General features: G+C 42.3%; 1 protein-coding gene across 1 annotated transcript in view; it reads right to left on the reverse strand.

The window, feature by feature from the left end:
• Nucleotides 1-10,397: 10,397 nt before the first annotated feature.
• Nucleotides 10,398-15,673, reverse strand: part of DAW1 (dynein assembly factor with WD repeats 1) — a 39,779-nt gene continuing 34,503 nt past the window's right edge. Inside the window, exons 11-13 of the mRNA XM_032766104.2 lie at nucleotides 13,809-13,885; nucleotides 11,753-11,915; nucleotides 10,398-10,766 (exon numbers count right to left, since the gene is read on the reverse strand). Coding sequence (XP_032621995.2) covers nucleotides 10,732-10,766; nucleotides 11,753-11,915; nucleotides 13,809-13,885 — 275 coding nt within the window. The 3' untranslated portion in view covers nucleotides 10,398-10,731. The remainder of the gene's footprint in view (nucleotides 10,767-11,752; nucleotides 11,916-13,808; nucleotides 13,886-15,673) is intronic.

Below are 15,673 nucleotides of genomic sequence, written 5' to 3' on the forward strand. Positions count from 1 at the left end.
TTGCCTCACAGACCACCTGCAACCTGATGTGTTATCAGAGTCATGGGAGACTAGCTTAACATAGCCCACCATTATTATTGAGATTTTTTTAGGCCTCTCTAACGCTCCCTGAGACATTCTCGCCCAGCACTATCCCATTTCAGTCAAGTGATCAGTAGTAGTATCCCTAATGCTATATTCTCATTATCCAAGCATGATTTTACGTATCGCACCATAGACATTCTATGGTACACGTTTCTGGTTCATTTTAAGGTTTTTAATTTGATTTGTCTACACTTTTTTCAACATATAGAGCTAGTCCCCCGCTACCCCTCGCAAGACCAGTTCTTCCTTCCGATATATTCTTGTACTTGGTACTACTGTGTCCCATTGATTATTCTCATTCCACCAAGTTTTCTGTGTATGCCTGCAGATATCCTCCATTTAATATGGGCACTCTAGTTCTCTCATCTTATTATTGTCGACTGTCTAGCACACTTTGTAATAAGCCAACTTAACTTGTCACTTTTAGCTGCCTTGTCATTCATGATGCAATTGAAGTGGGCTCTGTTTTCATTTGACTGCTTCTCATCAGATCCTAGCCTGTATTTATCATCTTCCCTCCTCTCTCCTTGCTAAGTATATAGAGAATCTCTATTAATAGATTCTCCCTCTATGGATGTGTTGCTGTCCGAATCACATGCTACTGCCACATCTGTTGGCCTTCCCAGGCCTGAGTTTAAAAGCTGCTCTATGACTTTTTAATTTTACAGTGCAGCAATCTGGCTCCATTTAGGTTTAGGGTGAGCCCATCCTTCTTCTATAAGGTTCCTCACTTCCCTAAAGTTTCCCCATTTTCTAATAAATTAAATTCTCCTCTCTATCACCATCATCTTCATCCACGCATTGGAAGACCCGCAGTTCCACCTGCGTCTAACTTGGGCCATTATGTACTGCGAGGTCCTGAATGCCGGATGCCAGACAGAATCTATTAAGACAGAATGCGGATTGACCAAAGGGCCCGCAGCATCACTCTAGCGACTGGCACGCTCATAACATGAGCCAGATCAGAAACTAGGGAGCGTCCCTCGTATCAGGCCCTCTCACCATACCTATATCCTGATCCTATCCCTTGTATCACTGGCTCACGTCGACTCACTGGTAATACGTACACCATCAATAACTCCCCACAGTAGTCCAGTGGCCTCTCTCTTAACACTTGACACGGGGCACCACACTTAACTGGAACGATCTATCTAGAACGGGAGATAAGAAGGATAAAATTGGGACATCCATCAAACAAGAAGTTTGAGGTGAATGCGACGCATATAAGGCACAATCACACCCAGTGTAGGGGAATCGGCCATTCAACCCTCCAGGGCTCCACCAACATTGGCAACCTAATGGGTGGCCATCCTGCAGCAAAAAACTTCAAGCCGGAGACGGAAGTACTTTCAAGGATAAGTCTGGGCTGGACGTACATGTTTCAATGTTCATGAATTCCGGCACAATTAACTGAACTTACCTAAATGCTCAGGGGTTGAGATACTACAATCGCACTGCCACAAAAGTTGTGGCATGTCTCCCAACTCGAAGAGACGTGAAAGCCAGTTTTTCTTCCACCGTGGTTGAGGGGGATGGCACCACACTATCAGCTCGTGCTGAGAGTGACACAAAGCTGGCCTCGGAATTGTCTCTTACTATCACTGTATGAATTCTTACACCTTGGAAATACTTTGAATTGCGGCGACCCTCAGTTGCTTCCTAGCTAGACACTCATTACGTACCCCTGCCCGATACAAACGCGCACAAGCGACCTTCTTCGACCAACCTGCAATGGGTATAGCTCTTCACACCAAGAGGGCTGTGGTCGAGATCAAGACAAAGAGAGTGCAGTTTCAGGTCAGACCTTAAGGGTCCCACACTGGCCAGGAATAACTCGAGTACGAAGCCCAAGAGACGGTATGGTGAGCTGAGAATTGGGGACGACACAGATCTGAGGGTGAGCTGGTACCTCCTGGAACTGCGGGATAGAGCTAGACAGAGCCACTATTGGAGTCTGCTCAAGGCTGCTCTCCTCCATTAATTGGTACTCTACACAGGGAGACTGGACCACTAAGCAAGATCTGCGCCTACTCGCGAGAGCTGATTCCATGAGGCTCACTGTTTAGACAAAGGATGAAAGCAGTTCTGTCAATCTCTTGATAGAAAGTATTAAACCATATCTGTAATTTTAACACGGCTAGGAGATACGAGTCATGTCGTATGACTGCAAAAGCGTGTGGCGCAGCCGAACCTTGTGGCTAATCCCCAAGACCCCGCTGGGGTGTTGGCGTCGATAAGGCGTACCGTGGTGGAGAAAGCCACGGTGGGCGGCTCAAGAGGCACTAAACTGCAATTTTGCTGAACACTTAAAGAAGACACAGACAACAACTATGAGGATGTGTGATGGAGCTTGTGAGCATATACTATTTAGAACACTTACATCTCGAAGAATATCTGCATGCTCTACAAGGAGATGAGAGAAGGCACCCAGACGACCCCCCACAAGTTCCTGACTGAGGTATAGAGTGGCGAAAGAGACAGCTATCTTACAAGCAAAGCACATTTTCATCTGGATGTAGATTGACAACAGGATCAAAGGAATACTGTACAGAGAATCATCACACCGGTGTACCAACCAGTCATGATAGTTTGTGACAACTATTCGAGGTCAATTTAGGTAACTGGAAGGAGGGTCTTAAATCATAGCATTAGAATCGCGTAAAGTTCGCTCTGGATCCTCCAGTTGGATGGTCCTCTTTGGACACCACATGAGTGGAACTTTTGGTTCTACCTCCTCAAAGTACACACATAGGTCCTGTCACCGAAGTCAGGAGAGTGGAGACTAGTTATCTCTATCAACTGCTTAACACGTCGAATCCCTACTGGAGAATGATTCGCAGTGCCGTAGTGCGCATCTCTCGAAGAGAAGCTCAACTACATGTCCACAATTGACTGGTGCCGCGGCGATCAGCGCTCTCGTCTCTCTATACCAGTTCCCAACCAACGTTGTCCTAGGTGTCTTGCTAGTCACCATTAGGCATACGGTACTCTGAGAGGATCACGAGAGAGCTCTCTTGAGAACCCTTTATATTGCAAAGGGACCTTACTAGGGATAGGCCAGCTAATGTAACTCAGCGTATGACGTCATAAAGGGCATGAGGAATGCATTATACAGGCTCACAGTACGCGTTATGTAGCTATATCATATGAAATCAGAGGGAAGAAGAAGTCCATCACAAATCGTTTCGCTTTGGCATAAAATGGAAGCTGGCTAAGCATAGTGGGCGGTATTAATTACGACTCTGAATGGTGTAAGCAAGCTCATTGGCATATTGTGATTAGTAGTGCGCTTTTTCATAAGATGTTTATTCTTAAAACTAGGTGAGGTAAAATTACAAGGCCTACAAGGTCTTAAAAGAAAGATTTACAAGAAAATGTTTATAAGAGGATGACAATACGAAGGACATCGCCACTCGCGACTGATTGTCAGGATCTGAAGCTAACAGCCTCATACCTCAAATACTTCCTAGTCAATTTTTATCAGCGGCGGAGAATACAGGATGAATTTTCTACTCATTAGTGGGGGGGGAACGGAGACTAGATTGTGGTCCGATTCAAGAGGATAATCATACAACTCCACGAAAGATCGATAGCTTGTGAAACCGACATAAACGAATATTGTTTAGTACTCGATAAGTGCGCTAGTACTAACAAGACGCTGATCTTCTTTTTCCTTATATCTGCTCTATAACCCAATCCTTGGGCAGAGTCAAGAGGATCCATAATGATCATCGAATAACATAGGCTCAACCGCTTTTCGACCACACAGCAACTCTACCCGTGGTGGTTATCATCAAGTGATGATAGGATAATAACATGAACTATCCTTTATTTTATATATAGCCAACTACATATTGTCTTGCCCACCATAGAGGAGTAGCTCGGACCCCTAAGGCCCCACATGTGTATAAACAAGTTTATCCTGACTGGGTGCTAAAAGGGGTGACGTGTATAAAGCTCATTAAGAAGCTCTCAGCCTTGCATGAAGACATCGAGACTGCTAGGCATACTAGCATCTATAGGAGCACAACCAAATAAAGTTACCGCAAGGGACAATCGATGTACACCACCAACCAACCGATCAAGTTTCAATGTCCAGGTCTAGACAAGGGTGTAACAAACAATTGAGACTAGCAAGCGATCAATTTTACCCCAGGATGGGTCTATTGCTTTATTTAATAATCAACTTCACCTACCTTAGATCCACACATAAGGGGAAACATCTGCTCCTGCGCTATATAATCTACCCCATTATCTGCTTCAGCCGTGTACCAGTAATAAGCTCATAGGTCTTGATAAGAACATGACTGGCTAGGTACTTCTGGAAGTTAGATAACGGTACCATACACTGGTCACACCCCTGGTCCTCATAGTTGCGAGTAGGAGAATATGGGATAAGCCGTAAAAGGCACAGGGAGGGTGGTGGGCGTTGAGATGTAATCAAGCGTTCTTAGAAGACGCATCCCAGTCTCCCATGACGCCCTATCACTCATCGGTCCAACACAGCGTCTCGGGTCTTAAACAATGGAAACAGTCCAGTCAAATTTTTTAAATTAGGTACCCATAGACATTCATAAGACTACACAGAACAGTCACATAAGGGATTATCCAGAGTTCAGAGACAGAAAGTGCTACAGAGAGGAACACAAATTCAGTAACTCAGGAGACATCACAGACACGACGAAGAGATAAGCAAATATCAGTACTTTTATTTACACCAAGACACTATCCACTCACTCTTTAGCTTTATAAAATTGTTGAGTTCCTTGTGAGTCTGAGAGGGTTATTACGGGGGGAAAAGGCAAGTCGGCTCGAGAGGTCGCTTGCTACCCTGTAGACACGGGTAAGATTGGATTTCAAATTACGTCGTATACTATATCTCATACAAAGGGTAACTATAAACGGTGGAAACACATCCTCACTCTAGCGCTCTAGTTGGACATGTATCCAGAGAGGAACTTACGCACCTTGAGTAGAGCAACTTACATTTAACGGACATGATTCTCATTAGTGGTCTTAAAACTTGAATGTAGATAGGAATAAATAAAAAACCTAGTGTTCTCAACTACAGACGCGGGCCTTCTAAAGAGCAACACTTATACCAATAGAAAACTGGGACTAGAGTATAACGAGAGTAGTCTAGAGATAACATTCAAGTCCGACTCATTCACAACAATAGCATCCCTCCAATAAATATTTCCCATACGATCTATTCATATACAGGCACGCCTGAGACCACACACACTCTATCTGCTTCCTAGAATGCACGAGCGGAGAGAGGCTTAAAACAAAGTCAATTCTCCACATGATATAAAGTAATGTGCACTTGATTTTCACTGTGTCCAATGTACAGTATTGTGTGACTGGTCTGCAAGTTTTTATATCTCGCTTGTTTTTGCACATCAGTTTGAAAATGTAGACGCATTGACACAAAACTGCCGACTCTAGAAGGGATTATAAAATTGCAATAGGCCCAACCATTACGCACGTTACTTATCAGTTCGCGCAGAGAACGCTCAAGTCGGAACAGCACAAACGTAGGCTTGCCCTTACTCGTCCCTCTACTCAGGCGTCAGCTTCAGCACCACGGCCATGAAACATATCACCACTTGCCAGGACCTCATGGTGAATCCACCGCATAACCACTCTGACAGACAGCAGATAAAATGCACATTTAGAAGTTTCATTCATTGTCTATTCTAACCAGCTTTGTAAATCTAGCAACTGCCGACACGGACTTCCTTCCACAGACCACTGCCATTCTCTTGGCACGACCCTCACGGATCAGACTAAACTGATTTTCACGAGCAGCGGGGTGAGTGCAGGGAAGAGAGAGAGTGACAACGTAGGTGCCAGAAGGGTCCTGTCTACTCAGAGGAGGAAGGAGAACAGTCTGGAAAGGAAGATTATGACTTATGAACGTCTGGGAGAAATAGGCAGGGAATTTATTCTGAAAGTCTTAATCTGTGAGAGCCCGATCTTCTTAATGACAGCAGTTAGATCAATAGCAATTTGCTGAATTAGTGACAGTTATTCAGTTATGCGTATATGAGTTAGTACTGTGATCTTTACCTGATAAAATCAATTATAACCTTCTATGATATGACAGGCATTACAAATTCTAGTACGTATCTTGTACACCCTAGAGACGCAACCTGAAGAGCTTAGATTAAGGAAAATACTTTCTCTCATGATCATAGTCGTTATTCTGTTGGTTACATTTCATTTATCGCTTAACAGCTGAAAAATCACAATTGTACCACTTTTGTGCCTTCTATTTAATAAGACTTATAATGTCCATGCACTGCCTATCTTATTCTGCTTGGAAAGAAAATCAAAGCTTTCATTTCTTGAATTCACAATCATAACTAATTACGCTCCTTTTATACATCTTGCCAGTTTTAAGACCACACAAAGAAATATTGTGTATCTGTAGCCTCATGTAGCTGTTTGCTATTCATACTGAGTCCAACGTTAATATGTATTTAATTATATGTAATAAACACGGTTTCCAAGATCAGCTGCAGGCAGGATGTACTGTCGGTATTTTCTAGTGCCATTTTACGCGATGAATAACTGTTGCAAAGGCATGAGTAAAGCCGACAGCTGCTTTTTAATGAGATGCTAATTAGGACAGTTGCTGCTGAATGCATTTTAAATTATGTTATGTGATCCAAATGCATATAATCAAGAAAATATCAACAATATTCGCTAATAAAATGATCTTCCAAGATATTATTTTAAAATGCGAAAATATTCGACAATACTTTTTCTTCATTGATTTATTGTAAATACCCTGACTTATTTGGTAACCCTGATGGCTGGACTGGAAACTTTAATGCTGACCTGGGAAAGGACAGTTTGGCAGTGCATAAACGTCTGAAATCCTGCCCCTGGAAATTTCCACTACATTCATCTGACGAAGTGGGTATTCACCCACGAAAGCTCATGATCCGAAACGTCTGTTAGTCTATAAGGTGCCACAGGATTCTCTGCTATCTCTACTTGTAGCTCTGTTTTAAAAAGCGATGGAGTGGGTGATTAGATCTTAACAGATATCAGAAGCCATACAGGGTCAGACTTGGCATTATATTGATGTGTAATTTTGTAAGAGGCTCAGATGCAATAGGAAGTGAATCAGTAATAAACCAATATCCCTGCAAGATATTGAGGGTGAGAAGGCGCTGTTCTGCTGGAGGTGCTGTCCTACTGATAAAACATTAACCTGTCTATACTAAAGTTATATGCAGCTTAGTTGTAGCCATGCTGGTTCCAGGATATTAGTGAGAAAAGGTGGGTGATATCTTTTATTGGACCAACTTCTGTTGGTGAGCTAGACAAGCTTTCAAGCCAGACAGAGGAGATCTTCTGTTCTCTTCTGTTGGGCCAGTAACGATATTACCTCACCCACCTTGTCTATACTAAGGTTACACAAGTCTTAAAAAGGAACTGTTAGATGCACAGAGTGTGTCTAAATTCTGCCCTGAAATTTCAGTGTAGTGAGTAATTAGCCTCCCTCCTCCAGCTCCACACAACTCTTGAGCAATGGGCTGGCAACAAACTAGTGAGCAATATTAACGGTTTAAACCTTAAATTAAGATCTTAAGAGTGGGTGAACTTAAGTAACTGTCACTAACTTGTAATTGTTTCTAACATGATTAGAGACCCGTGTCTATGCAATGTTATATTCATGTTATACCGTTAACTTCTCATTTAAGAATGGGTTCGTTTTCATTTCCATTCAGAGAGCTCTGGCTTTGCTGAGGTTCTAAGTTTTATTCAGATGACATGGGACCTGATCCTGAAATGCTGAGCACCTGCACCTCCACTGAAATATATGGGAGGCAAGTGCTCATTAGGTCTCAGGATTAGGCTCAGAATAACTACAACTACACTCTCTCCTTTTTGCTCAGTGCAGGAGGGATGCAAGAGCTAAAGCAGGTTCCTTATTCTCACTGGTTAAGCAGTGCAGAAATGCCTGAGTTTATTTAATTGTCACAAATGCTGCACACTTCTAATGGTCAGGTGTAAAAAAAGCCTTTTCCACTGCTGAACAGAAAAGGAAACCCAAGGTCAGGCTTAGCTGGGTTGGGAAATCAGAATGGGGAGTGGGGGAGACCACTATCAAAAAGTGTGCTGCAAAATTACAGTGAATTTTAAATGTAGTGAACAATGATGAAATTCACCAGAAATGAGAACACCATATTTTATGCAGCTTCAGATAATGCCAGCAGCCTACACTTGGACTGAGATCACTATAGCTCCTCAGCATGTGGCTCTGCCTAATAATGCTGCCTTACCCATTGGTTCGAGGGGGAGAATGCAGAGGAAGTCTTCTTATAGTTACCTCTTCCGTTCAGTCTACTGCACACCCATGTAAAGAGGTGGCAGAATCTGGCCTGCGCTAAAATTCAATGAAGTTTATAGTACTCCCTGTATGAATATAGTAGTAACTCCTCAACATAAGTTAGGCTGGCAGAATTAAGCACTTAATTCTTAATTAAGCCAGATCTTGCTGCAGCACTGGTAGTCCTAACATTTGCATGGGAATTTAATTTCCACTAATATGTAGGGTCTGGTTTTTTTATGTTTAGCATCATTAATTTCTGATAACCCATACTCTTCCTAATACATGTTCTAACATCAGAGATTGTCTTCTCACAGATCTTTGCTAAATTAACCAAGGCTGAAAACATTTTACTGTGGTTCAAGGTATGAATGATTATGATCTGCCTACAGTCAGCCTAGTAAAATCCGAATTCATTTGTTTCTGGAGAGACAGGTTTTGCTGCAGACACAGCCTGTTTATCTTGCATGGCCTTAGTACAGGCTTGTATAACCTGCAGAGAATGACTGTTACCATGAATCATGTATTCTAGTTTTCAGAATATCAGGGAGACTGGTCAGGGATATGATCAGAAACCATGAGAGCTATTTAATAAATAAAAATCATCTCTAGCTTAGAAGGAAAGAGATTTAATTCAAAGCAGAGCCACTACTCTGAGGTTATACTAAGCCTTTGGCAACTACCAATGAACTCATAATGCCACTGGTTTTAATGTTTCATATATCCCATCCTGCAGCCATTGTCATAATTGGGAATAGGCCCTTAGAAAATAACTTGATTGCAGCTGTAAAGATGTTAGCATTTAGCAGGACAAATAGTTAAATGAGCCATCTGGTCTACCATGCTAATTAAAAATGTTTAATAGGAAGATAGTGTCTGCTATTTGTGAGGCTCCTTCACCCCCACCCTCCCACCAGCTGAGAAGGAAAGTGAGAGAGTGGAGAAAGCCACAGGAAAGCAACACAGAGAGAAAAGATGATTAAGTGGGTGATCCCCCTATCCCTCCACAAAAGGTCTGAGTGGCCCCAAAGTGAGAAGAACCATGGAGTGGCACAAGGAGTTGAAGAGGGGCTCTCACTAAATAATAAGCCCATCCTCTCTCCCCTCTCTGTTCCCCACAAACTGCTTACCTTACCCAGTGAAAGTGCAGGAGAGTTAGAGCTTTAATTCCTGCTGCATAATCCATCAACCCCCTGTGAGAAGTCAGAGCTCATCTATAGAGGCTGGCAGCCAATGATAACCCTGCTACTAGTCAGCTGTAGTGCTCTGACTGGTTTGAGGTTCTGGAGGTTGAGGGGAGACAGAGTCCCTGGTATAGCTGGAAGGGACCACAGGGCTGGGATGCTGCTGTCCCATGAACCTCTCACTCACTCACACACACGCACTTCTTATTGGACAGGGTGGGAACAAATCCATTGGCTCTGCAACTGCTTTAAAGCTACAGAGTCCTTGTATTACTGGATTCTGTTTCCTTGAATTACTGCCCAGTTGCATAGGAGAGGAACACATGGACATGGCTCAGTGAGATGTTACACTGTTTGGAAAATACAGACTGCACACAGACACACATACATACCTTCACTCACAGACACACTAACTCCCCTCCTCCTTTCATGACTTTGATTCTGCCCTCCTCACCTCTTCACAGGTTCAGTTATTGGTGACTGAACTGTCCAGCTACGTCCTAGACTCTGCTGTCTCTCCATAGAAAGAGCAGCTTTTCTGGGAGGTTGGGGGAAGGAAGAGGCAGCCCCCCCAGAGGTTCTTCACCCACCCAAGGTGAAGAGGTGAATGAGGGAAAAAAGGGTTTTTTTAAATGCAGCATGCTCCATATTTAGTAATAGCAATGTAACTTATAAACAATGACTAATACATTTTTCTCCCGAAAATATCCAAGTAAGAACACTGCACTTAGCACTTTAGCTAAACATTTTATTACATACAAAAAAACAAATGTAGTATAGAAACACTCACAGGAGATGTGCAAATAATGCCCTTTACACATGTGATAGTACCATGGTGCTATTTTTTATTACAAATGTTACATGTAAAAACAAACTGGCCTGTCAAAACATGCAGCTAACCTATTGTATTTGTGCTAATGATACAGATAACTAGCTGAATTCAGCAGTCCAAAGAGTCAAACCTGTCAAAGTCCAGGGAACGGCTCTACTTCAGCAAGACTGAAAACTCTCAAAGAGGGCAAAAGGAAAACAGAGTTCTGAACTACTGCTGATTTTTGACTACTCTTATGATGTTGATCAAAGCTTCGAGCAAATTGAGCCATACCTCATCTTCAGTCAGCGCCATATCCTACAGGTGTTATCCTTGCTCCCTAGTAATGAACACACATTATGGGTGATTACTTTTGTCCCTACCATATATATTTTCCTTCTTAATTAATACTTAAATAACTATCCTGTAGACAGTTCTGTGTAAGTAGACTTCTCTTGTCTGCAAAGAGACTGGAGCCCTTCAGCAGCTGCAGTGCTCTATGGCTGCTGCCCTCCTGCCCCCCATGTGTGGAGTTCAGAAAATGGGTCCAAGCAGTTGTGGATCCACTGTTCATGCCTAACTCTTTCACAAGACCCCCTCTGTTCTAAAGTGGATGGAGCTTGCACAGAAAATAGCTCCAGAGGCACTGACAGTTCAGTCCCATTACAGAGGTTCTTTGCATCCTGCCCATCTCCTTTCCCAGGGGTCCACAACTTCTGGCATGCAGCTTGCCAGGGTAAGCACCCTGGTCGGCTGGGCCAGTTTGTTTACCTGCCGTGTCTGCAGGTTCGGCCGATCACAGCTTCCACTGGCTGCACTTCACTGCTCCAGGCCAATGGGGGAGGCAGGAAGCCGCAGACAAGCACATCCCTCAGCCTGCACCGCTTCTCACAGCCCCCATTGGCCTGGAGCAGCAAACCACGGCCAGTGGGAGTCGCAATCAGCCGAACCTGCCGATGCGGCTGGTAAACAAACTGGCCCAGCCCGCCAGGGTGCTTACCCTGCCTGGCAAGTGCATGCCAGAGGTTCCTGACCCCGTCCTGTCCCCTCACGGTGCATGCAGTGCATGAGCTGGACTGAGTCAGCTGTTTTGTGGATAGGGCATGCCCATGGAAAAGGTACCAGGGTTTAGCCAGAGCTTTGTCCATGCCTATATTCAAATTTGATCACAGCAGTATGAAATTGAACCACAGTTCTTAAGTGCATTTCTCATTCTACCTTGGCTATGTGTTGGAAGTCACTAGTGCTCTCAACATGTGTGGGATGGTCCAAGTGCATGTTTTGTTTCAAAATATAAAACAGTATAAAAAAATCCCAGATAGTTACCTGTAATGATGATATCACCTTTGTAGTTGAAAGCACATGAGAATATCTCATCAGTGTGTCCCTCTAATATTTGAATGCATTGTCCTGTATGAGGGTCCCAAAGTCGAGCTGTTTTATCAGAGCTGGCTGTTAGGATACGACTACCTTGAGGATTGAAGCAGATCTTTAAAACAATGACAAAAAAAAGTGACACCAGTTAGCATTCCAGCCTATATAACTGGAAGAGAAAGCACGATTCAGTGGTTAGCACTTACAACCAAGAGTGAGAGTTCAATTCCTAATATAAAATTAAGGCACAATCCACCAGTTGGATCCATACAGGCAGACCCTTGCCTCTGGGGCTGGGTGTGCAGTTGCAAGGTCCATCCACACTGAGACAATTACAAGATCTAGACCTTTGATAGTAACTCCCCAATTGCTCTGACATTATATGCATGTTATTTCTATACTGTGGCTTTCACTGTATGTATATTTGAGAGTGTTTTATGTGAAATGAGGTAATTTCCTATAATAGTTTAACTCCCATTAGAGACCACTTACTTTACATTGCCAGGTTTGCATATGTTTTTAACTCCTCACACATAATTTAAGGAGCATAACCTCACTATATTGGGTTTATTACACAATTAAAAATGTAATCACACAGCCTATTTGTGAATTATTGACTGGTAACAGTGCCCAACATATCGTGCCTCTTCCTCGCCACCCTGAAAAAAAATGAACTTGCAAAACAACAGACTCCCCATAATATCACATCCTTCCATGTGATATATGCAAAGACAGAGCAGTATTCAGTGTGCCCAAAAGGCAAATTCTGGCTCCCAGGTAGAGAAGCTAGTTCCAGAATTAGGGCCCTTGATGGAGAATGCCCTGCCACTGGCCCCTTCTCTTTTAAACCGGAGGAAAAAATTATATTGCATAGAACATAGTAGGTAAAGTGAGGCTATCCCTTCTCAGTCTAACTTTCTCTCACTACAGGGTTTTAATAATCAGATGAATGTAGGGAAACAGTATAACAGAACAGTCTGCCCCTTTAAGGTTCTACAGAGCAAGGAAGAAGAAAGCCCTGGCCTAAGGAGAACCCAGCCGCCAGCTGATCCAGCTAATGATCGGCTCTGATTCCCAGATGGAAGATAAGATCTAGGTCTCTAAGAGAAGGATGGCCAGAAGATGCAAACACTTCCCTGAGCAACACAGGGCAGGTAAGCCTTGTGGTCACCCTGAGAGTAAGGGAAGGCCGTGAACCTTCAAATAATGGCAGTATTGGTCCAGGTCAGGACTATCACTTTTGTTATTTGTTCATATTTTTGTTTTTGTGTAAGAGAAGAATAAAAGCACCTGTTCTGAAGGCTAAAAACAGAGTTGGGTGTGGCTGATCATTTTGTCCCCAAGCTGGTGGACAGACCCACCAGACTACAAACAGCAATACTTCATTTTTTTTTTGCCAAGAACTAGCCTAGCTCCTAAAAAGTTAATACTTCAAACTTGGAAATCACCAAACAATTAAAGCATCATGGGCCTGCACACTAGTTTGAGTGCTCACATAAATCATGAAATAATGATCCACTTGAATGACAAGCAGGAAGAATTGCAATAATTAAATAACAATCTCTGCCTTTAGGGTCAAATTTCAAAAGCATCTAAGTCAATTAGGAGCCTTCATTCTATTTTCAAAATTGACTTGGGCACCTGACTTTCAAAGAGGGATAGCCTCCTACGTGAATATGTTCTTTTGAAAATGGGACTTAGACACTTAGAAAATTCTACCCTTAATATTTCACCCTAGCGACATGGACCTCCACCCCAGCTGCACGGAGGAATAAAACAGAGTAAGGAGGGGTTCAAAGGCCCCTAAATTGGCAAAATCAGGGAAGCAGCTTGTCTGAGCCATGTTCCCCATCCCAACAGGAAGCTGAAAAGTCTTGGAAGCAGCATCCTAAGTAAGCACTCACCAACGGGCTATAAAAATCCATGCTTACATTTCATCTTGAAACTTATGCCAATGACATGTAATAATTGCGGGTTAGCATGATGTCACTTAGAAATAAAAACTCACCTTAGAAATTTCACCTCCATGACCTTCCAGCTTTGCAATGCATTTTTTTGTTTCAGCATTGTAAACTCTTGCTGATCCTGTATTAGAAGAAAAGCTATTTGTGACTGTTTTGCTTAAGTCTATATATAAAATGTTTACATTCGTTGGTGGTACTCCTCAGCTTGGACCCACTGAAGTCAATGGAAGTTTTGCCACTGACTTCAGTGGAACCAGAAGAAAGTCCTGTATTAGGAATAGCTAAGTTAAGGTCTGATTCTTCAAATATAAACATGAGTAATTTTTCTCATGCAAGGAAACCCACAGACTTATACGCATATTTTCGGGATTGGGTCCATGCAGTGGTTGCCTGTAAAAAGTCATGATTTGCCAACATTTAAGTACATGGTGATATTTGAAATCACCACAGGTTTCCCTTATACATAAAGTAGGTCAGGAAATATCTGTGCTATGCTAGGAAATTACTGACTTTTTAATGGCTTCCACTGTACGACCTCTAAATATACACCCACAATTTGTATATAATCTTTGTGTAATCAAATACTCCATGTTTGCTAGTGTTTTGTCCAATCTAGTAAGTGTCCCAAGCGATTGGGCTTCTGTAGGCCTACACTGTCACAAAGTTGTTTGTCATAAATTACATTCTTTTACTTCCTAACATAGGAACTACCCAAATCAGATCAGACCAGTAGTCTGATATCCTGTCCCTGACAGTGGTTGGAACCAAACGCTTCAAAGGAAGGTGTAAAACACCCACATAATGAATAAACATGCAATAACATATAGCACCATTAATATGTGCTTATATTGAAACAAAAAAACAAGGGGGCTGGAATGTAGAAAACTATTTATTTTGACTCTTAAGAAATAAGAACCACGCAGAACACCTGAAATGCTATAATCTGCATATGCAGCCTAAAAGAGAGAGAGAAAATCTATGGTTATTTAAAGCTAATCAAGAGACAATTTTATTATCAAGGTAGCTAATGTGCAATCTGCTGAACACAATCATGAAACAAAATTGTTTATTTCACCCCCTCATTGTTATGTATTCTCATTACATACTAGGAAGCCATAGTAATAGTTTCATTTTTAAGCCTCTAACTAGCTTTCTGTTTAAGCACAAATTTGAGCCACTCAGACCTAAATTCATCGAAAAGCTATTTTCTCCCTGCAGTCTCTCATGCACTTTCAACCACAAGGGAATTTATTTCCCCAGAAAGCTTGAGGTTAACTGCACAAGGCATCTTGAAGAAGATGAAAGTCTGAAAATGAGAGGTTTCAGAGTGGTAACCATGTTAGTCTGTATCAGCATGATGTATGCCATCATGTGCCAGCAATGCCCCTCTGCCATGTACATTGGCCAAACCAGACAGTCTCTATGCAAAAGAATAAATGAACACAAATCAGAGATCAAGAATTATAACATTCAAAAACCAGTCGGAGAACACTCCAACTTCCCTGGTCACTCAATTATGGACCTCAAAGTCACAATACTCCAATTAAAAAAAAACTTTAAAAACAGACTCCAACGAGAAACTGCAGAATTGGAATTAATTTGCAAACTGGACACCATTAACTTAGACTTGAATGAAGACTGGGAGTGGATGGGTCATTACACAAAGTAAAATCTGTTTCCCCATGCTAATTTTTCCCCTATTGTTACTCACACCTTCTTTTCAACTATTGGAAATGGGCCATCCTGATTATCACTACAAAAGGTTTTTTTTCTCCTGCTGATAATATCCCACCTTAATTGATTACTCTTGTTATAGTTAGTATGGCAACACTCATTTTTTCATGTCCTCTGTGTATATATGTCTTCCTACTGTATTTTCCACTGCATGCATCCGATGAAGTGGGTTTTA

The sequence above is a fragment of the Chelonoidis abingdonii genome, chromosome 8 (assembly GCF_003597395.2).
Source record: "Chelonoidis abingdonii isolate Lonesome George chromosome 8, CheloAbing_2.0, whole genome shotgun sequence".
In the NCBI taxonomy this organism is placed as follows: Eukaryota; Metazoa; Chordata; order Testudines; family Testudinidae; genus Chelonoidis; species Chelonoidis abingdonii.